The 26,738-nt window shown below is 36.3% G+C and overlaps 2 protein-coding genes across 3 annotated transcripts in view; both read right to left on the reverse strand.

The window, feature by feature from the left end:
* Positions 1,635-26,738, reverse strand: part of LOC109825084 (protein BTR1-like) — a 31,974-nt gene continuing 6,870 nt past the window's right edge. Inside the window, exons 1-6 of one of the 2 annotated variants that reach the window (XM_020391803.1) lie at positions 7,649-7,837; positions 6,481-6,719; positions 6,289-6,389; positions 4,984-5,177; positions 2,563-2,675; positions 1,635-2,060 (exon numbers count right to left, since the gene is read on the reverse strand). In XM_020391803.1, coding sequence (XP_020247392.1) covers positions 1,863-2,060; positions 2,563-2,675; positions 4,984-5,177; positions 6,289-6,389; positions 6,481-6,719; positions 7,649-7,703 — 900 coding nt within the window. In that variant the 5' untranslated portion in view covers positions 7,704-7,837 and the 3' untranslated portion in view covers positions 1,635-1,862. Of the gene's footprint in view, positions 2,061-2,562; positions 2,676-4,983; positions 5,178-6,288; positions 6,390-6,480; positions 6,720-7,648; positions 7,838-26,738 lie in introns of those variants that run through there. The other variant, XM_020391804.1, reaches the window with a different exon arrangement.
* LOC109825085 lies at positions 24,515-26,033 on the reverse strand. Its single transcript, XM_020391805.1, has 2 exons — positions 25,750-26,033; positions 24,515-25,649 (listed from the first exon to the last, which is right to left on the reverse strand). The coding sequence occupies exons 1-2, from the start codon at positions 25,924-25,926 to the stop codon at positions 25,206-25,208; spliced, it is 621 nt and encodes a 206-aa protein (XP_020247394.1). The 5' UTR covers positions 25,927-26,033; the 3' UTR covers positions 24,515-25,205.

Genomic DNA, 26,738 nt, shown 5'->3' on the forward strand with positions numbered 1-26,738 from the left:
AGTTCATTAACACAGAGATGGTCGTGGAGGTGATGGGGATAGGGGCGAGGATGTGGGAGGGGTTCAGGAATGGCGACGATGGGAAGGGGACGGTGCTGGCGACGGTGTAGGAGATCGTCGGGGCTTTGAAGAGAGTGATGGGGGGTGGTGAGGATTACGAGGAAATGAGGATTACTTCCTTTAACTTATGTTTCTTTTTCATCTTCCTGTTGTTGATTGGGATCGATGAAATGAGTGGAGACGATTTGATTTTGGCTCTTGAACAAGCGACGGACGCCATCAACGAACACGCCTCGACCCCACATTTCACTGCAGAAATATCGCCGTCATTAATGGATGCTCGAGAGTTTCGCTCCGCGGTCGCCAGCAATGTGGAGGATTATTTCTTCATTAAATATTTGAAAGAATTCCTTTGGCTTCATGGGCTTCATTTCTTCATTAAATCAAGGGGTTTTTGTTGAGATATTGGAGTTTGAGATTTATTCATCATTAACCTGCAATTAACAGATAAAGGCAATTATTAGTGGTATATTTATTCATATAAAATAGATAATGAGGGTATAAAATTATAATAAAATATGATTATCAACAATCAAGAAGAAAAAACATCGAGATTTACGAGGTTTGGTCGACCAAATTCGACCTACGTCCACGGGGCAACAATACGAGAAATCCACTATGTATTAGGGAGAACTATAAGAGGAACCACTCAACTCTCGTCTCTCAATCTCTCAACATTACATACATAATCAACTCTCATATTCTCCCCAAAGCCCTCTTCTTATAATCTTTTGAATGGACAAAGACTACGAAACCCTCTCCTAATGATGTAATCTTTTGCACGGACAAAGACTACGAAACTCTCACCTCACGCACAATATTCTTGAATCAGGTTACGTCCTCTGCTAATCCTAGATTACAAGAATATTAGCTCTCTAATCTGCTTAGTTTTTCCTCCAACAATAGAAGAATATATATAGGAAAACAAAAACACTATCTCTAACCTAACTTCCTAATTAGAATAGGATTCAAACTCCTAATCATGGCAAGACTCAATCTCCTAATCATGATAGATCTCCAACCCTATCTAATTCTCATGAAGTTATACAAAGAATCAAAGACACAATCCTAACAATTGGCTAAGGGTGCACGCACACACACAAAAAGAAAAAAAAGTCTCCCCCCACCCTTCTCTCTCTTTCTCTCTCTCACAAAAAAATAGCCATGGATTCCCAGACCCATTCCCCCAAACCCTAGCCCAATCCCCAAACTCTAATTCCCAATTCCAAATCCTAACCTTACCTCCCCTCAATCCTCCCTCCCTCTTGCCGTCCAATCGAAGAAAACCCTCCCTCAATCCTCCCCCAAACCCTAACCTCACCTCCCCTTAATCTTGTCTCCCTCTTGCCCTCTAATCCAATCCCCCCCCCCCTCGGGAAAACCTAGCTAAGGAGCAAAAGATTGATGATATCGGCCTCCCATAACCCTCTCTGGTGAGGACGACATCGATTTGGGAGACTAATTTCAAAATATGATAGATTTGGGGGGTTACTATCAAAATATGAAAGCTTTGGGAGACTATTTTATAATTAATTGGGACATAAATGTTTTGCACATGCTTGGGTGAGGATATTTTTAGAAGTTCGTGTCTTTTTTGAGCTGAAAAATCGATTTGGCATGACATTGCAAACATGTATGCAAGTACAGTGGTTTTGATTAAAAAACAAAAGAGGAAGGTAGTAAGTATCAATTTGGATAAAACTTAAGGCAGTTTTCATGTAAAAACTCTTTATTAGATAAAGCATTGCATATGTCTATAGTTACATATCTCACAAATTCTTCTAGTCAAATCTGTTGAAGCTTTAGACTATATCGTATACGAGAGCAGACTGAAAACCTGTAATCACAATACAAACCTGAATAATCTCCATAATAGTTCTCCCCCCTCGACCTAGAACAAAACCTATATGTTCATCTGCGACACCAATTGTCACAGAAATTCCTTCGCCTTCAGAACCCCCAGGAGATGACCTTGTCGAAATCAGAGGTGGCATCATGCCCTGACAGAGAAATTTGACTAATCAATAAAATTGCCAACACTAATACTCCTCAAGAAAACCAAATGTCATTCATGTTTGTAACATCCAGCGGTCAAGAAAACCAAATGTCATTCATGTTTGTAACATCCAGCGGTCTCTAAAGTTTGTATAAAATAAAATTTATCTAGAATCTTGGACCAATCACAAGGAGTACAAGCATTTTCAAAGTATCGAAAATGCATATGCTCCTTATAATGACCAGGTGGCATCAGGAGTTCTCTATCCTCTGAAAAAGATTGGAGCTACTTGAAGAAGAAGTCAGCTTAATTCCTAACTATTTTATATTGTCATTACATGAAAACAGGAACTAAAACTGATTCAATGTGCAATGTGCATGCATTTTTCATATGCAATAATAATGATGATGATGATAATAATAATAATAATTTAATTAATTAAAAGAAATCTGTAACAGACTAGAAGAAACAATTGCTGTCATAATAAATATTAAATTAAACTTGACCTTATTGCTACGGTACTTTCCAACACCATTAGGCACATAATTCGCTCTGCTGTATGGCACTGAACGAACAGTATAGCCCAACGGAGTACCATGACCTCCATTAAGGATAAGGCCTAAGCACACAAAATAAAGCAGAAAACATCAGTAACCATATTCCGACTATTATTTACCATATGACATGAAGTAACCTAAGAGAAAGGTTCAAATTGCATGAATTTGCACTCTAGCTGAGATATAAATTCATGGCACTTTCAACAGAAAGAATTTATCATATTAATCAGTTCCTAACAGATAAACTTTTCAAGTCATTTTGCAACTCACATATGAAAAGGGTAATGTCAAAAAGTAGACAAAAGAAAGAAATAATATACAAAGTTAGCTCACAAAGACGCACCACATCAGACACCTACATAACCATGAATCTTTTAATAAATCCATCACATAAAAAATGGAATATGCAAGAAGGGAATAAAGCTTTGCTCTATCTATCTAGAATGAATAAAAAAATAAAAACAATACAAAGTTGCAGGCAAAAAAAATTGAAGTCACTGAGTTATCACAGAAAGCATGTATTGCATGTCAGGGAGACAATAAAAAGAAAGTTCTGAACTAGTGCACAGAACTAGAAGTATCCATATCTATATCCCCTGGGAAACTATATATCCTGCCAATATAAACTCAGTCCACTACCTAATAATTTGCGCAGGCTGCCACTATATCTTTAGACAATGCATAATCTGCCTTCTAATCCTAGAGCATGTTCGGCTGCTACTAATTTTTTGAATCCTTATAAGTTACTTATTACTTATTCTCAAAACTCCTTATAAGTATGTAAGAAAATAAGAAAGTTGTTTGGTAAACCCTTTTAACTTATAAGGATATACAAGTAGTTACATGTTTGATACTAATAACTTATAGAGCTGTGTTAAATGTCATATGACTAAAAAGAACATATTGTTGTAACTCCATATTGTGACTAATGACTTCATTTTATATTAACCAGATAATTAATAATATTAAAAATTTTACTTATTTAAAAAATTAATTAATTTAAATTTAATTATTTCAAATGAATTATGATTATTAAATATTGATATTAGTTAATTAATTTCATTGTAATGAAATATTATTATTAATAAAATTAATTAATTAATCAAAAAATAGTTATCTCATAATAAGAAATATATTTGATTAAAATATTTTTATATATTACATTATTTGTGATTATTAATTACTAATCTTGATATTTATTAATTAAATTCATATTAGTAAGATATTATTATTATTAAAATAATTAATTAATTATAACAATAAATATATTTGATTAAAATATTTGTATATAATACATTATTTGTGATTATTAATTACTAATATTGTGATTAATTAACTAATTTCATATTAATAAAATATTATTATTAATAAAAATATTTAATTAATATATAAAAATTAGTTATCACATAGTAAGAAATATATTTTATAAAAATATTTTTCATATATTACACTATTTGTGATTATTAATAAGTAATTTTGAGATTAATTAATATCATACAAATACAATAATAATTACTAATAGGTAATAAACTCATTAATTATTAATAAATTATTAATTATTAAAAAATAGTTATTAATAAATTATAAATAAATAATTATTAATAAATTATTAATAAGTAAATTAATTAATTAATAATATTAATCACTTTATAAGAAATTATTGAACTAAGCAAAGGGAATAGGAGGGTACTTTTATCTTTTGGCCAGAATAAGGAAAGTTCCTTATAAGTAGAGAAAAAATAAGTTGGAAAATCCCAACTTTTTTCCCCTACTTATAAGTAACAAATAAGAAAAATAAGTAACCCTTATCAAACATCAAATTGGCACCTTAAAAGTAAAAACACTACTTATAAGGAGAAACAAGTAAGTTGCCAAACATACTCTAGTATCTCTTAGCTTTACAAAAATGGAAGGGCCATGCATTGAATAGCAAATCCTTTTATAATACCACAATTTTCTAAGCTGAAATAGGATAATATGTACAACTACTGCAAAAGAAGAACATGCTCAAACCCTGAAAGCTACAAGAGACTTCTTACTTTAATCTTTTATTTAACTCTTAAAAGTTAAATCGATCCATATTTCAGCTAATAAAGAATCAAATCCACAAGGGACATGAATCTTTGAAATCTAATATATTAACTTCTCACTGGTACCAGAGAACCATAGATGGACATAAACACTATGTTTCTTTGGAAGTAGTTATCATCTTACTGCTGTTCAAGCTGAAAATTGTAATTGAGAATCACATATATCTTTCTTATGAAAATTCTAATGAAATATGATTGGACCTGTGCCATAGATAATATAATGTTTGCAGTACAGGAATCTGGAATATTATCGATGAATATATAACACAGTGCCACATACCTGCATAGGGATATAGACTAGCTGCCGACAATGAATAATGAGCGTCTTCCATTAACTTTGACATGATTAGATCAATTGCATACATACATTCCTCTAAAGTCCCTGTTATTGTGACTAGTCTATCATTCAGTCCAAAAAAGTTACTATCCTGAGGTGATATTTTGATCCCAGCGTGTGATTCTTCAATAAATGACCTGCATCAGGTATGATCTTGATATATCAACAATTACCAGCAAGTACTAATACAGTAACTTCATTAAAACAAAGTTAAGTAAAATATCCTACTGTGGAAATAAAAGCTAGATTCATTAAACAAACTCAATTACGTAAAGATAAAAGCTAAATTTGTTAAAGCATCCGACTCATTCAATTACGTCTCTCAATCACATGAAATGCAATGCTGTAACTTTACATATCTGATATAAATTTATGGCACAAACAAAGAAATTCTTTGGCACAAACAAAGAAAACAACAACAACAGCAAAGGTTTTATCAACAATAGCAAAGGTTTTATATCAAAATTTTCTATGTGATTACATGCTTTAAGCCCCTTCACAAGAATTTGTGATATATTTATTCATGTTCTTTGCTCCAAGTGTCACACAACAAAGAGAAAGGAAATAATGGGAACCCTGTTAGAATGTAACATGTAGTGCCTAAAAACCTTCAAAAAAATCATATTTCCTCTCTCTCTCTCCTCTTATAAATGCCTATATATCCGCACAAATATGCATATGGATAGGTGCATATTTAATTACATATCTATTTAGGCATGTGCATGCATATGTGTATAATTCATACATATCTATTTAGGCATGTGAAGGCATATGTGTATAATTCGTATAAATTCATGCATACATACATACACACAGACTAAACGGACACACACAAACATATATATACATATCAGGAGAAACTATGTGCTTTAATTTTAAAAAAAAAAACTTTGATTCTCATGCATGAGAAACCTCTATCAGCGTTAGTTTTTACATGCAATCTCATAGAAAACTGCATCTTACAAGTATATCTCTCATACTATCTCACCGGGAATTTGTTTTTCATTGAGCTTTCAAGTTAGCAAAACTACGCATAAGATGAGGTCAATGAAATGACTAAAAGTGAGTTGCGACAAAAATGATAAATGTGACATTTAGAAGCAGGGAAAACTATTAGTATAACAATTACATACTATCAGCTTCAGACATTAAGCAAATTGCAGAAAGATATGTAACTCTCAATAGAACAACAAACATAAGGTTCCGCCAATTCCACTTAAATTTTTAAATAATGGGAAATGTTAATACTTAATGATCGATCCTCCTTTCCCAATTATCCCACCACACGAGTTGTTAGGAACAACAAGCCTCACTTTTGATATAATCTCAGCATCACTAGTTTCCCCTGCCTGCATATACCAATGAAAAGGAAGTTCATTCACAACTTAAAAAAATAGGGCGTTGGCATACATAGATAATAAAATGTTCGACTAACAAAACCTCATTCAATAATTTCTCAAGGATGAGTTCAGTTGCCTTCATAACATCATCAATAATACCAGAGACCATGATTATTCTCTCCGATGTTCCTGGAAAGAACTCGTTGTTGCGTGAGAGCTGAATACGAGCTCCAGACAGTGCCTGAAATTCTGTAATAGTTGAGCCACCCCTTCCAATTATACAACCAGCATCCATATTTGAAACCAGGATCTTAATGTAAGTCGAATTTTCATTATCATCTGGGGAAAAAGCACTCACGACATATGAGCAGATGAATCAACACATCACACTTTGTCAAGAATTGGGCTACGAATGAGCAGCAAACGGAAGGTAATGTTAATAAAGAAAACAGCCTTAAATATACAGTTTAGACTTGGCAGGTTTTCATTTTTCTCCAGGATTGATCTCAAAAGGAGTTATAAAGTAACAAAATCCAAATAACCAATGAACCAAAAGCCACAACATGGACACCAAACAAAGCCATACATAAGCAACAAACAACAATAATCAAAGAGGAAGTCATGATAAAAGAGGAAGGAGCAGAAAATCAACTAAGCATCCTCGGGGATCCTCTAGTCGCATGTCTACGATGGACATCAATCTCCTTGTATTCCGAGGGGTGGTCCCAAGCAATCTCTTCAAATCCTCCACAACCTCAATACTATAAGCCATAACCTCCTCGAGTTTTCCACGTGCTTTTTTAGGTATTCTTACCACAATTTGTCTAGTCGGTGCAACAGCTTAATAAAAAGCTTTACTTCTTCAACTTAAGTCATACACCCACCAAATTTGTTATGGCTCGTCATTGTACCTCCCCACCCTTACCAATGAGATTTCAAGGCACTACTTAGGAAACCAGCCAACATGAACAGTTTTTTTGTTTTTTGTTTTTTTAATTAATGTGTATGAAACTTCTGGAGTTCAAAGTTCCTACTAATTAATGGAAAATAAATTAATTTAAGGTGAAACTCTGAACTTATACATTTAGATTTCGACTTCATAGATTCTCCAACTCTAGAGTAACCAAGTAAGTTCCATAACTCGATTTAGATTCAACCGACACCAAACGCAAACACAATAATAACACTAAATCGCAACCAAAACTAGAGAAAAATTTTCATCCCAACAGGAATAATTACGGAAAATTGCAACGATTAGGTCTAATCACCTCTGTCTGGGGATCGATTCGGAGGGGAAGCGCTGAATCCGTCGGTCGAATCCATGGCGGCAATTTTTATTGGAAATGGGGAAACAAGATCACCGCATTCTTCGATTTTGGATAAAAACTAGGGTTTTTTTTTCCTCTCCTTTTTTTTATTTCCGAGGTTTTTGATTCTTTTCCCCCCCTTCCCCTTCGACTCGTACCGCCTTTTAGTCATAGCGTTCCGAGCTGAGCAAGTTTTGGACTGTAGTGTTATTTTTTCAGAAAACCCCTATTATTTTTTTGTTTTAGCACAGTGATTGAAACAACTGCAAGTGAATCATTAATGAAGTAAATTACGTACCTAATTTTTTAGGTAAAAATGCTACGTAGCTGGTTAAGCTATGTAAAAACTCGTTTTCTTTTTTTTTATAATTAGCTCACTATTTTCTTATTTAAAGAATTTGGATCCTCCCCGCTATGAAAAAAATACTGTGAGATTAATTCGAAGCTTACAAATAATGGACAGCTCGTGCAAAATGGGACGTCAGCTCATATACATTTTTTCTACATATGTATGTATTTTTATATACTTATATTATACTGATATAAGTATACTCATGTAATTATATGGTATACGTATATATATTTAGATATAATATATTTATATATAACAATACTTATAACTATATTATATATACTTATAAATACTTATATATAATATTCTTCTACATAATAATACTTATAACCACATATGTTGGAGGCGGACGGAGCCGAGGAAGGGTCGGGGAGGACCAGATTAGGATCAGGTTGAGGAGGAAAGAGATTGGGTTTTAAATCAGGAAGAATGGTAATTTGGAAAAGAATTTCTTGGGCAGTGGGCCTCTACACTGTTTGGGGATTGATTGCACTTATGTTTCAATTTAAGGGCTTGGAGGTTATGATTTTTGGGTTGGAGAGGGGATGCATGGGCCAATTTTTTTTTGGGTCCTCCAAGCAAATTTTTCCCATTTAATTTAACATTATATTGCTATTTAGTCCCTCAAATACTATTACTTATTCTACATTAGCCCCTACCCCGTTATTCTGTCTAATGTTTTCAATCCGTGTTTGATCAATTGTTTCCCCCCTGCGTGGTTGAAAACATCTCCGCTCCCGGGTGAGTTGTCAACCATCCTCCGTGTCAAAATCGGTTGGTTAGGTGGAGGAGATAACTTGTTAAATATAATTTACTATAGGGTAAAGTGGAGGTTACTATAGGGTAATTAAGTGCAATTAAGCCTCATTAGGTTAGGTAACTAATTTTACTGTTGGAGATAACGTTATCCTTTTTAAACCTACTCTAATTCTAATGTTAAATATAATTTTGATAGGTTTAATGGTAAATTTAACGATTATTAAGAGTTAAAATGTGTTCTAAAATTAGCATGTGATCGCCGTATGGAAAATTGGGGGAAATTCTCATTCCCACATAATTGAGGGTATTAAAGTATAAATTTTAAAAACTTTAAAGGTATGGAGTGCCGCTAAAAACAGTTGAGGGTATACAAGTGCAAAGTATAGAGGGAACTATTTGGTTCTTAAGTGCAATTAAGCCTTATTAGATTGCGGGCTAGAAACAGGAGAACACACAAGGGAGTTGTTCGCAATTTTAATCCTCTCAAATGGCCATCTATGGTTCACAATTTTAATCGTCTTAAATGGTCATCTATTTACATCAGAGTTGATTATAATTTCTTCAAGATGACTAAGTTTTAGGATACAACAAAGAGCTATGTGCAGATACACCTCTAACACAAAGAGGAATAACTACCTCTTGCACTTAAATTTATGTTTAACATGTAAAAAATTGAAAGAAAAAAAATTCAAAGTAAAAAAAGCACTGATTGTTGCAAAAAAAGCACTGATTGACACAGGAAGTCCGATGGAAGAGACGAAAGAGACGAAAGAATCGATGTCAGGTCCGAGCCTCGTCTCCGACCATGAGGAAGATGACAAATTCTCACAAACTACTGTCGGCTTGAATGGGAGTGGATTCTCTGTTGGAGATGTGCCTGAAATTGAAAATGTAGAGAATTTGCTGGCCATCTCCGCTAGGATGGGTTCTCGCGCACGGCCAAGACTCTCCCCCTGTTGTTTCTTGCTGAGCCCTGCAAACTTATCTGAATCTTGAAGATAGTGAGGGCCGCAGGGATCACAAGCTCATACTATCTTCATCCCCAAATAACCCTGGTTGCGTTTCGTATGGTCTGCTGTAATATGGTAAGGGTGATAGTATTCTACATGGACAGCTGAAAAGCACACCGCTCTGCTTCATTGATGCATTTTGACAAACAAATTGGTAACAATATGAAACACAGCAACGAACATGCTGCACGCTTGCTATTATCCCGTTGAGGCATTCCTACAAACACTTGGGCACCAATGATGCTTCAAACATGATGCAGGCACGGGAGAAGAATTAAGTGGGGTAGAAGAATGGCAGGAGAGCTTGGAACAGGTCTTGGGTCTGGTCATCAGGTTTTTAAGAGAGAATTTCGCCAGATTGATTTTTTTTAGAGGGACGGCGGTCAATTAACATGGTGTTTATAACTAATTAGCTACAAAAGGTTAGTTTAGTCAGTATAGCGGGTCAGTTTTCAGTGAAGGGCGGACATGCTGAAATGAAAACTTGAGACTTGAGGGTGCCTTTGGTAATAAACAAAGATTTGATGAGTAAATATCGAAGCAGCCCTTGTTTTAGGAATACATGGTAGATTCAAGGGTGTAGATTGAAAAAGATGTGACATGGTAGATTCAAGGGTGTAGATTGAAAAAGATGTGGTTTGATTTGGAACTAACTTAAAAGTTGGAGGATTTATATATGATTATGTGGTTTGATTTGGAACTAACTTAAAAGTTGGAGGATTTATATATGATTAACAAAGATTGGATTGAGGATCTAGCGTGAAAAATAAAAGTCAAACACGCAAGAGCTCAGAGAATCGCATTTAGCTTTTTAGAAGGGCTGAGAACTCCATCGAAAATACAATCGGAGATCAAAAGAGAAGGAAACGATGGGTAAAGACAAAATCCAAAAGCAAAAGAACGCGCCAAAGAGCAGTAAGTTTATTCTCCTCAACCTATGAAAAAAGTCTTTGATCATTCTCAGTTAATCACTAACCTCATTCTTGTAGATCCAATCTAGTTTTTTTGCAAGTTTTGTAGGGAGCCCTTCAACTCCCTCAGGGAGATCTTGCTCCATGCGGGAGCACACTAGAACCTTAAGAAGCCTGAACCATGACCAATATGAGGTATGAGTTAGGTCATCAAATGTTTGTTTAACGCAGTCTATTTCCATTTTTTCCCCCATTTCCTATTTCCACCCATTTCATCAAACACTTGGCGTGCATCAATCTGAATCCAAATCATACCTCATATTAGTCATGGTTCAGGCTTCTTTAAGGGCCCAGTGTGCTCCCGCATGGAGCAAGATCTCCTTGAGAGAGTTGAAAAGCTCCCCACAAAACTTGCAAAAAAAATGGATCGGATCTACAAGAATGAGGTGAGTGATTAACTAAGAATGATCAAAGACTTTTTTTCATAGGTTGAGGAGAATAAACTTACTGCTCTTTGGCATCTTCTTTTGCTTTTGGATTTGTCTTTACCCATCGTTTCATTCTCTTTTGCTCTCCGGTTGTATTTTTGATGGAGTTCTCAGCCCTTCTAAAAAGCTAAATGTGATTCTCTGAACTCTTGGATATTTGGTTTTTATTTCTCACGCTAGACCCCCAATCCAATCTTTGTTAATCATATATAAATCATCCAAACTTTTAAGTCGCTAGACCCCCAATCCAATCTTTGTTAATCATATATAAATCATCCAAACTTTTAAGTTAGTTTCAAATGAAACTACATCCTTTTCAATCTACTGTTAATCATATATAAATCATCCAAACTTTTAAGTTAGTTTCAAATGAAACTACATCCTTTTCAATCTACACCCCTGAATCTACCATGTCTTCCTAAAACAATGGCTGCTTCTATATTTACCCCTTAAATCTTTGCTTATTTCCAAAGGTACCCCCAAGTCCCCAGTTTTCATTTCAGCATGCTCGTCCTTCATTTCAATCATCCCTCCCACCTTTCACATCGATTTAGGATGTGATGTTTATCTTAGTACAACATGTATGTATCATTTTCAATAAAGAGTTTGAAATAGGAAATAAATAAATTAGATATAATTTTATAAATATGAATACAAAGTTAATATAGTTTAGAAATGGAAAAATAAAGAAAATATCAAAAAAAAACATTGATCGACCCACGACCAATGGATCGTGACCAGGTCCGGCCCAACCCGACCCGTTTTTAGGCGAGTCGTGGGCCAAATTGGGTCCAATCCCAGACCTGGAATCATAGAAGCAGGCTCAACTCATTCTGACCCGGACTTGACCCTGAATCCTGTGAGCCCAGACCGCCCAGTCATAAGCCTGGACCGGCTCGGCCCACGCTACCCATCTACATAGGTCTTGTTTGGCAACCAAAAAGTAAATGGAAGACAGATCACATATTGGAAAGTGACTTCACTTTCTGTTTTTTATTTTTCTCCATTTGGCACTTCAAAAGTGGTCGGAAAATAAATGGAAAGTGAAGGGTGTCATGTAAGCTTTTTAGCCTATTTTACTTGATATAAAAAATATATAGAAAGTTAATGGACATAGAAGAAAAGAGGGGAGAGAATTTTTTTTTTCATCTTTTTCGCTTTTCAAATTGTTTTTTCAGTTTTTGAGTTTCCCTCAAAAACTAGCTCTCTCTCTCTCTCTCTCTCTCTCTCTCTCTCTCTCTCTCTCTCTCTCTCTCATGATTTCTACGAGAATTAATTGTAGTAGTTGGGAAATTAGTCATGATCTAGGAATTTTTTTTATTAAAATCTGCCTCAAGTATTGACTTACTACATACTTACTTGCAAACATCTTATTGTGTAACAACAACCATAAAATATTAAATTGTAATGCTCCTCTGTAATTTTAACAGTTTCATGAGAGAAATTCGGCCGATTTCTCGTTGGTATTTTGTTTCCTTTGGAAAACAGTTTCATGCGTTCGTATTGCAAAAGAAATCCAAACTGAGCAGGATCTGAACAAAGCTGGATTTCTCACGACTGCAATAATGATCTCGGACAGAGCAGGATGCTCTTAACAATGTGATCGGGTTAAATGGAAAATTTTACGGGATCACACTCCGCGAGAACCTTGTTCTCATACATACTGCTCCATGCCCTGAAACCTCTTTCGTCGAAGCAGCGAGGCCCGAACTTTTGCCTGGAATATGTGCGTCTGTTGATTCCCATGGTTGAATCCTGCAGAGATATCTTTCTCGTCATGAGGAATGTGCTGCTGGGGAGCCGAACAGAAGCTGGCATTGGTATTTACAAGATGGACTTTGAGAAGGAAGCATGGGAGCCAGTGAGTGATATTGGCGATCAAGTTTTTTCGTTGGCGGACACTGTTCAGTATCTCGGCAAGCAATCTGGGACTAAAGGGAAACTGCATATACTATGTTGAAGGCAGCGATCTGTGCACTGCTGACATGGATGAAGGGACTGTGATGGTGGACAGGCCATGGCCATGCACAAACCTGAGTGATTCATGCTTTTCGCCCTTCTGGATTTTACCACCTGCAGTTTGAAGAGGAGGAAAACGGCGAAGTGTTTTTTTTTAATTTTTATTTCTTATTAAAGACAAACATAATTCTGCAAAAAGTAACTTTCTGAGGAAATCTTACTCCTTTGGGCTGATACCAAATACTGTAGAGATAACTTTTTTTTTGTCTGCCATACTTGTACTCCTCTTCACTTTCTATAGAATAGCAGCATGTACTTGCACCCTTGCAAGTCAATGGAATACTCTGAGGAGCAAAACAGCATCTGCCATCAAACTCTTTCTCTTCTGCAGGTACCATCTCTGGATGTCCATGAGGTCTAGAGAAGAACAGTTTATTGCTCACCTCTCCTGAACCTTTGACGCAATCGAAAATGAACGACACCCGATTATCATGTACTAAAGAAGTTTACTTTTCCCACCCTCTTGGTTCAACGAAAACTGATACAACTATCCTATTACACACGACAAGAAAACGATGCAGAAAGTCGCTTATCAAGAACAAACCATTCATGACCAAAAGGATCGCTACAAATAGTGTCAGAGCAGGTTTAATCTGCAAATCAAATGTATGCACTCAAACCATTCAGTTTTACTCCAGATCCAATGCACGATGATATAGCTCGTGATGACTTGAAATGCAGGAAACTGAGCATCACAGATGTCACACACAAATAAAGTTTCAACAAATGTATAGAACAAGTACATTACAAAAAATATCATAGAAGTCCCCAAAATTCTTCCTGAAGGTATATATGACACATGATACATTCCTGTAAGTAATAGCGTAGTGTTAATAATCAGAAATAAAGTACATTTCAGTGCATCAAACTAATCAACTAAACATTACATTTTATAAAATAAGGATACAGACTGTTGAAAAATTAACTATTTGGGAATTTATTAGTGATTTTAACGATTATTAAGAGCTAAAATGTGTTCTAAAATTGGCATGTGATGGCCGTATGAAAAATTTGGGGAAATTCTCATTCCCACATAATTGAGGGTATTAAAGTGTAAAATTTAAAAACTTTAAGGTATGAAGTGCCACTAAAAACAGTCAAGGGTATACAAGTGCAAAGTAGAGGGAACTATATGGTACTTAAGTGCAATTAAGCCTTATTAGATTGCGGGCTAGAAACAGGAGAACACACAAGGGAGTTGTTCACAATTTTAATCCTCTCAAATGGCCATCTATGGTTCACAATTTTAATCGTCTTAAATGGTCATCTATTTACATCACAGATTATTATAATTTCTTCAAGATGACTTAGTTTTAGAATATAACAAAGAGCTATGTGCAGATACACCTCTAACACAAAGAGGAATAACTACCTCTTGCACTTAAATTTATGTTTAACATGTAAAAAATTGAAGGAAAAAAAATTCGATGGACAAAAAAGCACTGATTGTTGCAAAAAAAGAACTGATTGTCACAGGAAGTCCGATGGAAGAGACGAAAGAATCGATGTCAGGTCCGAGCCTCGTCTCCGGTTAAATGGAAAATTTTACGGGATCACGCTCCGCAAGAACCTTGTACTTATACATACTGCTCCTTGCCCTGAAACCTCTTTTGTCAGAGTTGAGAGACCCGAACTATTGCCTGGAATATGCGCATCTGTGGAGTCCCATGGTTGAATCCTGCGGAGATATTTTTCTCGTCATGAGGAATTTGCTGCTGGGGAGCCGAACAGAAGCTGGCATTGGTATTTACAAGATGGACTTTGAGAAGGAAGCGTGGGGGCCAGTGAGGGAAATTGGCGATTGAGGTTTTTTCTTTCTGAGCGACAGGCTGTTCAACATCTTGTTTGGCAAGCAAGCTGGGATTGAAGGGGAACTGCATCCGTTATGTCGAGGATGGCGATTTGTGCACTTTTGACATGGATGAAGGGACGTTGATGGCGGACCGGCCTCGGTCATGTACGAACCTGACTGATTCATGCTTTTCACCTTTCTGGATTCTACCATCTTCAATTTGAAGAGGGAGGCTGCGTATTTAGACTGAAATTACATGGATTAGTCATGTGATGTGTTAAGAACTGTGTATCAGTGTTTAGATTGAAATTACATGGATTAGATGGTTGCATGGTTGCGTTTCGTATGGTCTGCTGTAATATGGTAAGGGTGATAGTATTCTACATGGACAGCTGAAAAGCACGTCGCTCTGCTTCATTGATGCATTTTGACAAACAGATTGGTACAATGTGAAACACAGCAACGAACATGCTGCACGCTTGCTATTATCCCGTTGAGGCATTCCTACAAACACCTGGGCACCAATGATGCTTCAAACATGATGCTGGCACGGGAGAAGAATTAAGTGGGGGAGAAGAATGGCAGGGGGGGTCGGAACAGGTCGGGGGCCTGGTCATCAGGTTTTCAAGAGAGAATATCGCCAGATTGATTTTTTTTTAGGGGGCCGGCGGTTAATTAACATGGTGTTTATAACTAATTAGCTACAAAAGGTTAGTTTAGTCAGTAAAGCGGGTCAGTTTTCAGTGAAGGGCAGGCATACTGAAATGAAAACTGGGGACTTGGGGGGCCTTCGGTAATAAGCAAAGATTTGAGGGGTAAGTCTCGAAGCAGCCCTTGTTTTAGGAAGACATGGTAGATTCAGGGGTGTAGATTGAAAAGGATGTGGTTTGATTTGGAACTAACTCAAAAGTTGGAGGATTTATATATGATTAACAAAGATTGGATTGGGGGTCTAGCGTGAAAAATAAAAGCCAAACACCCAAGAGCTCAGAGAATCGCATTTAGCTTTTTAGAAGGGCTGAGAACTCCATCGAAAATACAATCGGAGATCAAAATAGAATGAAACGATGGGTAAAGACAAAATCCAAAAGCAAAAGAAGGTGCCAAAGAGCAGTAAGTTTATTCTCATCAACCTATGAAAAAAGTCTTTGATCATTCTCAGTTAACCACTAACCTCATTCTTGTAGATCCGATCTATTTTTTTTGCAAGTTTTGTGGGGAGCCCTTCAACTCCCTCAGGGAGATCTTGCTCCATGCGGGAGCACACTGGGACCTTAAGAAGCCTGAACCATGACCAATATGAGGTATGAGTTAGGTCATCAAATGTTTGTTTAACGCAGTCTATTACCTTTTTCCACTCATTTCATCAAACACTTGGCGTGCATCAATCTGAATCCAAATCATACCTTATATTAGTCATGGTTCAGGCTTCTTAAGGGCCCAGTGTGCTCCCGCATGGAGCAAGATCTCCTTGAGAGAGTTAAAAAGCTCCCCACAAAACTTGCAAAAAAAATGGATCGGATCTACAAGAATGAGGTGAGTGATTAACTAAGAATGATCAAAGATTTTTTTTCATAGGTTGAGGAGAATAAACTTACTGCTCTTTGGCACCTTCTTTTGCTTTTGGATTTTGTCTTTACCCATCGTTTCATTCTCTTTTGCTCTCCGGTTGTATTTTTGATGGAGTTCTCAGCCCTTCTGAAAAACTAAATGTGATTCTCTGAGCTCTTGGGTGTTTGACTTTTATTTCTCACGCTAGACCCACAATCCAATTTTTGTTAATCATATATAAATCATCCAAACTTTTAAGTTAGTTTCAAATTAAACTACATCATTTTCAATCTACACCCCTGAATCTACCATGTCTTCCTAAAACAATGGTTGCTTCTATATTTACCCCTCAAATCTTTTCTTATTTCCAAAGGTACCCCCAAGTCCCCAGTTTTTATTTCAGCATGCCCGCCCTTCATTTCAGTCATCCCTCCCACCTCTCACATCGATTTAGGATGTGATGTTTATCTTAGTACAACATGTATGTATCATTTTCAATAAAGAGTTTAAAATAGGAAATAAATAAATTAGATATAATTTTATAAATATGAATACAAAGTTAATATAGTTTAGAAATGGAAAAATAAAGAAAATATCGAAAAAAAACATTGATCGACCCACGACCCATGGATCGTGACCGGGTCCGGCCCGACCCGGCCCGCTCTTAAGCGAATCGTGGGCCAAATTGAGTCCAATCCCAGACCTGGAATCATAGAAGCAGGCTCAACTCATTCTGACCCGGACCTGACCCTGAATCCTGCGAGCCCAAATTGCCTAATCATAAGCCTGAACCGGCTCGGCCCACGCTGCCCATAAATAGGTCTTGTTTGGCAACCAAAAAGTAAGTGGAAGACAGATCACATATTGGAAAGTGACTTCACTTTCTGTTTTTATTTTTCTCCATTTGGCACTTCAAAAGTGGCCGTAAAATAAATGGAAAGTGAAGGGTGCCATGTCAGCTTTTTAGCCGATTTTACTTGATATAAAAATATATAAAAAGTTAATGGTCATATGTTATACTTATTAATTTAGATATTTTATAAATACTAACAATTCATAGTAACTTTAATACTTACAATCATCAAACTTTCAAAACATAACATAACAATTATCAAATATGGAAATATAGTATCACGATTTCTTAACAAAAATCAAACTTTCAAAACATAACATAACAATTATCAAATATGGAAATATAGTATCACGATTTCTTAACAAAGATTAGTCATATATGAGCAACAATCATTCAAGAAAGCATCATCAAATGATCAAATATGCCAGCATCATCAAGTTTAAAGCAATAAAAATAAGTCTAAACAAAACCAAATACTTCCAACTCTCGAGTTCTTAACTTAACAAAATATGTTCTAATTCCTAATCAGGTCCACAACATAAACCAAACTAAACATGATTATGTAACGATAAGAATTTTTGCATATAGTGATTGCAAAGTGCAAACTTAATTTCACAAAAATCAACTATTAACTAAAAACTAAAAACTAAGGTTAATCAATATCAAGTAATAACTAAAAGTAATTATCTCACCTACACAACTAACCCATAAATTAATCTCTCTACTCTAATTCGATGGCAGATCTTTAAAAATTAAGTTGAAGGGTAAAGTAACATAGCGACAAGTTTGATGTGATTTTTAGAGTAATACATAACTGAAGCTAATCAAAAGCCAAGCTTAACCATCTAATAAATAATTTCGAATCAATTACCATCTAATAAGATCGACCAAATCGAGCTTCATGAAAGGGGTAGGGGCCGTGGAGGGGGCAGAGATCTCCCGCGAATACCTCGAACGAAACCGAGCTCGTTGATCTAGCAACTCGCTTCAGCTCGATCGATTGGCAGAGATCAGATCAAACAGCCAAGGAAAAAATGGAGGATGAGAAGGAGAACGAAATCAACATGACGCTTACCTTACCAGAATGGGCCGGTTCTGAGATTTTAGGGGCCCTGTGCGAAAAGTAAACACAGGCCCTTCTCTATATACAAAATATCAATAATTTTCAATTTGAATCCCTAAAATGCTAGGGAACAAAATAGTACTGATCAGACATTAAAATATTACCTGATTTTTTTTACTTCTGGATACTCTTTAACATACTTGCTCAAGTCCTAATTTTACCTGAGTTTATTAGGAACCAGTTTAACAAATCCTGCAATAACAAAAAAAAGGGTGAAACAAGAGTTACTTCTGGTCATCTCAGTTAGGTATAATTACATCATGACTCGAGGTACCAGCTTGTAATTAATCCTTCTTTTTTTTACAACGACCCCTAAGTTTTTACAACTAAACCCCTGCGTATCTTGAGTTCAGCAGCTCTCCTTTCTTTACCTTAACATTCAACTGAGTCCAGATTACTCTCTTCTTCATCTAATAAGAACCACTAAAGATGCCTTTTTGAAAGAAGTTCAAATTCTAGATTATAATTCGATGAAGTAAAAGTAAATGCAGCAAAACTAGCAGCAAAGAAAATTAAAAACTCACAAATTTGTTTAACATACAATTCCAAAAACAATCAGTCTAATAATTCTAGCAAAATAGCAATTTGATCAGAAATGTGGTTGTACACTCATCAATAGCAATTTGATCCTCCTGCACTACCGAAATTAGGGTTTTTTTTTTGCCCAAAAGCTCTCAAATTTTGGAGTCTTGAAGAGTTACCTGATAAGTGATAATCCTTCTGAATCTTGAGGGTTCGGCGGCGGCGATCGTGGATTTTAGGGTTGAGATTTTGGGGCGGAAGAGAGGGGAGACTGAGGGTTGAAGGGATTTTAGGGTTGAGTATGAATGAACGGTCGAGATTCATTTGAGCAGTAGAAAATGAACGGTTGAGATTAGGTGACGGGATTTTTCTTTTGGGCCCCCAATTTTTGGGGGCCCTGTGTGGTCGCACCTCTTGCACAGCCCCAGAGCCGGGCCTCGCCAGATCATCATCCCGAGAATTCTAATAATAATAACTGATGGTTAAATAATTTTTAAAATAAAAATAAATTTCAACAGTGACAGATCACGCGAGGGGGTGTGGAGGGGGGTTGTGTCGGGAAACCCTAATAAGAGCAACTCCAATGTATTATTGGACGAAAAACTCTTTAAGGACCCAAAATATGAGACCAATAGGGGGGACAAGTGAGGTGTCTCACTCCTACTGGATAATGAGTTGGTCATCATTAATGATGGTCAACTCATTATCCAATAGGAAAGGGACACTTCACTTGTCTCCTCTATTGGTCCCATATTTTGGGTCCCTGTAGCAAAGCTCTTATTGGACATATGCTTTTTCAAAAATGGGGCACTCCAACCACCCCCTCTATATGTAGCTCTATTTGTATTTTCAATTGATTCTTTTATAGTATTTTCAAAAAATTTAAAAATATAAAAATATAAAATGTTAAAAAATTATATGAATTAATTTAAAATATAAAATATATTATAAATTAATACTAAAAGTATAATATATAATATACCCATTATTTAAATAAAATTAATTATCTTTAATAAATTGATAAAAAGACATAGATAAAAGCTTTTAAATTTTAAAAAACAAAAAAATATAGCATAATATTTGGAATAACATTCACAGCTACTCCGAATGATGAAATTTTATGTATTACATTCAGCGGCATTACATAGAAAAATAAAGTACATGAAAAAAAAACTAAAAATCGGGCAGACCATTTCCTCCATATCCACGCTTCTGTAGTCAGGTATTCCGTGTTGACTTCCTACATAACTATATTCACTTCGAAATGCACCGATTGAACATTTGTGGGAAAGACATGGAAATGAAGCGATGTAACTTTTTTTACTAATGAAATAATGACTTTTTCATTTGTATTTACTTGGTTATTGAAATTTTATATTTCAATTAATATTATTCAATATTAGTCTCGTTTTGAAGGTATCGACAAAACATTTCCAACTGTAAAACTTTTATTTAAAAATAATTAGTAGAAATAAACTTATGTTGATTTTAAGTTAAATATCCAAAAATAATTAGTTAGAAGGATAATATTGTTATTTTTTAGGGGGAATAGTGAAATAGATGGGGTCTGCATATTTGGAGCAAAAACTCCAAATATGAAGCCGAGTGGGAATTTTTGCAGCCAAGCTCCAAAATTTGGAGTTCGGTTGGATGCCAACGGGACTGCATTTTGGAGAAATGCAGCCTGGTTTCAGCTGCTCTAAAGATTTGATCTTTGATTGATACTTTTTTTTTGTTTTTTGTTCCCCCCTCCATGGAAGTGGGGCCCAGGTGGGAAGTCTACTATTGTTGGCAAAATGTGGGGCCCACGCCTTGCCACAGCTGTTGGTGAAGAGGTCACTTCACAACCGCGTGAGAGCATCTCCAACAATGATCTTAGGTTTTTCCTATATTTGAGGAGCAATTCTCTCATCTTAGGAAATAGGGAGCCAAATAATGAGCAAGTGCTCTAACAATGCTCCTCCTCAAATGGCTTCATATCTCATATTCTAGACTAAATATAAGAAGTAGGAGAGGGGGAGGGGAGGATTGCTCCAACAATGCTCCTTATGTTGAGAGTAAATATAGAGAGTCATTTCTTATTTTTTATTTGGAATACCAAATCATAAGCCCTATATGTAGTCTTCATTATAGGGAGCTTGTTGGAGTCATTTTTTCCCCTCATACTCCCTAAATTTACTCAAGGACATGAGATAAGGAGGCTCTTGGAGATGCTCTGAGGGGTCATTAATTGCCCAAAGGTGAATACAGCCTTTTTTCACCTTTGCCTTTTTCGCCGATTTTAATTTTGGGTAGATCGATTGGGAACACTTTTTTCTCATTATTTGGTTCCTCGACCTTTTATATTTTGATGATTGATGAATTTAGTCTATTTAACATTATATTGCTATTTAGTCCCTCAATCTATTTCTAATTCTACATTAGCCCCTAACCTGTTATTTTGCCTAATGTTTTTAACCCATGTTTGATCGGTTGTTTTTCCCCTGCGTGGTTTGACTACATCATCTACTCCCGGTTAGTCTTCATTAAAAAATCGGTCGGATTATTCGGTAACTTAAACAGAGTGGTATGGCTGAATAATCATGACAATGTAGACAATTACGACGACCGATCTGAAGTAAATAGTAATATTTGGGAAATTAAATAAAATTTCCAAAGATTTCGAGGGACAAAGTTCAAAATATCCACTGTTTTTATAAAAAAAAATTCTGCCTAAAGATCGATTCACTGGACTGAGATAAAGACTTAGGTAGTCTATTTCTTGATGTCTAGCATTTTGCATCTATTTGTTGTACATATATTAAGCATGCAAGGGGGCAATGTGGAAATCCCTTGAGTAGCTTCTGATAGGTCCCGTAAACATTTTTTTTTATAAACCTAAAAATATCACAGTTTTTTGGGTTTCAATCAACCCATGGGCCGAATAAATGCATGTTGGGCTGGTGCCATTATTATTATTAATTAGATGCATAATTTTATGATTTGTTTTTTAATTTAATTCGAGTAAATGTATGCTCGAACTCGAGAAACCCCATTGGGGTTTGAAAACTATTTAGACCCAACTGGCAATACAATCACGATTCCTATTAAATTAAGAATTGGGTAATTGTAATCAATTAAGAATTCTCAATTACTTTACGTAGCGTCTTAAATGTCTACGATCATCAGATACTTGTCAAATTAGAAATCCTTGCGTGGACTACAAAGCTTTTAAGTTATAATCAAATTGTATGAGTTAAAGAAATTTGAACTTTTAATTTAAGAAAAAGGACATTGATAGGGATTAGGGTTTATCTCACCGGTGTTCATATTTTTAATCCAGAATTTTGATTTTCTATCCCCCCCCCTCGTTTCTAGACTCAAACCGCCTCTTTAAACCCCGTGTCAAAATTGAGTTGGGGGTTGATTTTCACTAAACCCTTTTTAAATTTTAGTTTTAGCAGAGTAAATTAAACTCCAAGGTTAATTTTTCGTAGGGTGCAGGCTAGATTTTTGGGCTCTGTAGCTCTAATGGGCCATATTGGGCTGGTCTAATCCGATGATCGTTTTCTAGGCTTAATTGCACTTAAATTCCAATAGTATGCACTTTTGTAGCTTTACTTTTGCTCCAGGTAGCACTTATATGCCGTAAAGCGTTTTACAATTTGCACTTAAATACCCTCCTAGAAATTCTCTCTGGAATTTCTTATTCGAACCCACATACTAATTATAGAAGCTTTTAAGCCTTATTTTTTGCTAAATTTACTGTTGAAGCTAGCTAGCGTTAATTCATTTTAAACCTACTCTAATTCTAAAGTTAAATGGAATTTCGATAGGTTTAATGGTGAATTTAACGATTTCTAAGAGCTAAAATGTGTTCTAAAATTGGCATGTGATGGGCGTATGAAAAATTTGGGGAAATTCTCATTCCCACATAATTGAGGGTATTAAATTGTAAATTTTAAAAACTTTAAGGTATAAAGTGCCGCTAAAAACAATTGAGGGTATACAAGTGCAAAGTAGAGGGAACTATATGGTACTTTTAAGTGCTATCAAGCCTTATTGGATTGCGAGCTAGAAATAGGCCGGAGAACACACAAGGGAATTGTTCGCAATTTTAATCCTCTAAAATGGTCATCTATTTACATCAAATTTGATTATAATTTCTTCAAGATGACCTAGTTTTAGAATATAACAAAGAGCTATGTGCAGATGCACCTCTGAGTTCTCTCAAAAATAAAGTGTATGTCCGGGATCCTGCAAACTTTATTCGAATGCACTTCTAGGGCAACTGTCTTTCCCACAAATATTTCAATAATTATACAGAGGGAAAAAGTTCAATTGCATTCATTGACCAAAACAAATAGGCCATTAAGAGCAGTCGTAGCTTAACCAATAAACCGAATAAAATAATGGGGGAACCGCTACGCTACGTAATCACAACCATTAATTAATTATGTAGTAGATTGTTGTGATTTTTTTTTCTTTTGAGGGCTGTTTGGTTGGTTTCCTTGATATAGAGAAATGCAATTCCATGTAAAGAAACACAAGTTTTGAGTTTTCCAAACTTTTTCAAGAAATAGATTGTTTTGTTTTGGTTCGCACATAGAAAATGGTGGGAAACCAATGTATTTATTTTTCTTATGTTTGGTTCGCATAGAAAAAAAAAAGGAAAACTTTTGTAAACAAAGCAGAGAAGGAAAAAAAATCTGACGTGGCAGAGTTTTTATCAATTTCACTCGGTTGGAGAAGGAAATCGAAGAGGGAAAAAAAATCTTAGTTGACGGCTATTTCAGCAGAGTTTCCCCTCTTCCATCCGAGCGAACCAAAGCGGTAAAAAAAATGAACGGAAACAAAAAAACGAACGTGAAAGGCTAAAAATCTGAGGTTTTCTGAGTTTTCCACCCCTTATAATAGGGATTTAGATTGAGGAGCGAAGTAGAATCTCTGGGTAGCCCACGATCAGCGCCTGGCCGCCGCCGCCCAACGAGGTCACCTCCTCCCACTCGCTCTCCTCCTCGTCGAGCCTGAACACGCTGACGTACTGGCTCTCCCGTTCCACGAAAACCGACATGAGTCTCCCGTTACGCTCAACGAGGGAGCAGCGCAGGACGTCGCCGCCGTCGTGCACGGGGCTCGGCCTGTCGAGGACACGCCACTCGCCCCGGGAGGGGTCGAACGTCGCGAGGCTTCCGTCGCTGGCCAGGCGGTAGAACCTCCCGTTGCGGAGCACGGGGCGGCTCGAACCCGACGGGTACTCGAACGGGCGGCCATGCTCGAGTGAGAGGCCGGACGTCAAAGGCTTTCCGATGCTCGAGGTCTTCATACCTGTCAGAGTTTTGAAAATCGATTATCGATCAGAAGCTCAAGAAAACTAGTTCCCTCTCTCTCTCTCTCTCTCTCTTTGACTAGCTACGGGTCGATATATATATATAGAGAGAGAGAACTAATCCAACTTCTAATACGATCAGGATTCTAATTGGAACTTTCCTCCGGTTCTAATAAAAGAAAAATTATGGAGACTCCCTAGCTAATCCTGATTCTATTAGCTAGAAATCCCAAATTGTAGTCAAAATCATGGTCCAAGACTTTTAAAAACCCCGCAGCCTTTCTAATTAATACAATCAGGATTCTATTAGAAATCACAACAACATTGAGAAATCACAATTAGAAAACTAGCTCCGGCTCAATCTTGCAACAGGTATCGGTTTGTAAATTGCATTAGCCGTCGTGTATGGTATCTGATATGTTTCTCTCTCTCGATCATGATTTCTACGAGAATTAATTGTAGTAGTTGGGAAATTAGTGATAATCTAGGAAATTTATTAAAATCTGCCTCAAGTATTGACTTACTACTTACTTACTTGCAAACATCTTATTGTGTAACAACAACCATAAATTATTAAATTGTAATGCTCCTCTGTAATTTTAACAGTTTCATGAGAGAAATTCGACCGATTTCTCGTTGGTATTTTGTTTCCTTTGGAAAACAGTTTCATGCGTTCGTATTGCAAAAGAAATCCAAACTGAGCAGGATCTGAACAAAGCTGGAGCTCTCACGACTGCAATAATGATCTCGGACAGAGCAGGATGCTCTTAACAATGTGATCGGGTTAAATGGAAAATTTTACGGGGTCACACTCCGCGAGAACCTTGTTCTCATACATACTGCTCCATGCCCTGAAACCTCTTTCGTCGAAGCAGAGAGGCCCGAACTTTTGCCTGGAATATGTGCGTGTGTGCATTCCATGGTTGAATCCTGCGGAGATATTTTTCTCGTCGTGAGGAATCTGTTGCTGGGGGAGCCGAACAGAAGCTGGCATTGGTATTTACAAGATGGAGTTTGAGAAGAAAGCATGGGAGCCAGTGAGTGATATTGGCGATCGAGTTTTTTCGTTGGCGGACACTGTTCAGTATCGTGTTCGGCGAGCAATCTGGGACTAAAGGGAAACTGCATATACTATGTTGGAAACTGCATATACTATGTTGAAGGCAGCGATCTGTGCACTGCTGACATGGATGAAGGGACTGTGATGGTGGACAGGCCATGGCCATGCACAAACCTGAGTGATTCATGCTTTTCGCCCTTCTGGATTTTACCACCTGCAGTTTGAAGAGGAGGAAAACGGCGAAGTGTTTTTTTTTTGTTCTTATTAAAGAAAAACATAATTCTGCAAAAAGTAACTTTCTGAGGAAATCTTACTCCTTTGGGCTGATACCAAATACTGTAGAGATAACTTTTTTTTTGTCTGCCATACTTGTACTCCTCTTCACTTTCTATAGAATAGCAGCATGTACTTGCACCCTTGCAAGTCAATGGAATACTCTGAGGAGCAAAACAGCATCTGCCATCAAACTCTTTCTCTTCTGCAGGTACCATCTCTGGATGTCCATGAGGTTTAGAGAAGAACAGTTTATTGCTCACCTCTCCTGAACCTTTGACGCAATCGAAAATGAACGACACCCGATTATCATGTACTAAAGAAGTTTACTTTTCCCACTCTCTTGGTTCAACGAAAACTGATACAACTATCCTGTTACACACGACAAGAAAACGATGCAGAAAGTCGCTTATCAAGAACAAACCATTCATGACCAAAAGGATCGCTACAAATAGTGTCAGAGCAGGTTTAATCTGCAAATCAAATGTATGCACTCAAACCATTCAGTTTTACTCCAGATCCAATGCAAGATGATATAGCTCGTGATGACTCGAAATGCAGGAAACTGAGCATCACAGATGTCACACACAAATAAAGTTTCAACATATGTATAGAACAAGTACATTACAAAAAATATCATAGAAGTCCCCAAAATTCTTCCTGAAGGTATATATAAAACATGATACATTCCTGTAAGTAATAGCGTAGTGTTAATAATCAGAAATAAAGTACATTTCAGTGCATCAAACTAATCAACTAAACATTACTCTAATTCTAACGTTAAATGGAACTTCGATAGGTTTAATGGTGAATTTAACGATTATTAAGAGCTAAAATGTGTTCTAAAATTGGCATGTGATGGCCGTATGAAAAATTTGGGGAAATTCTCATTCCCACATAATTGAGGGTATTAAAGTGTAAAATTTAAAAACTTTAAGGTATGAAGTGCCACTAAAAACAGTCAAGGGTATACAAGTGCAAAGTAGAGGGAACTATATGGTACTTAAGTGCGATTAAGCCTTATTAGATT

The sequence above is a fragment of the Asparagus officinalis genome, chromosome 10 (assembly GCF_001876935.1).
Source record: "Asparagus officinalis chromosome 10, Aspof.V1, whole genome shotgun sequence".
Taxonomy (NCBI): domain Eukaryota; kingdom Viridiplantae; phylum Streptophyta; class Magnoliopsida; order Asparagales; family Asparagaceae; genus Asparagus; species Asparagus officinalis.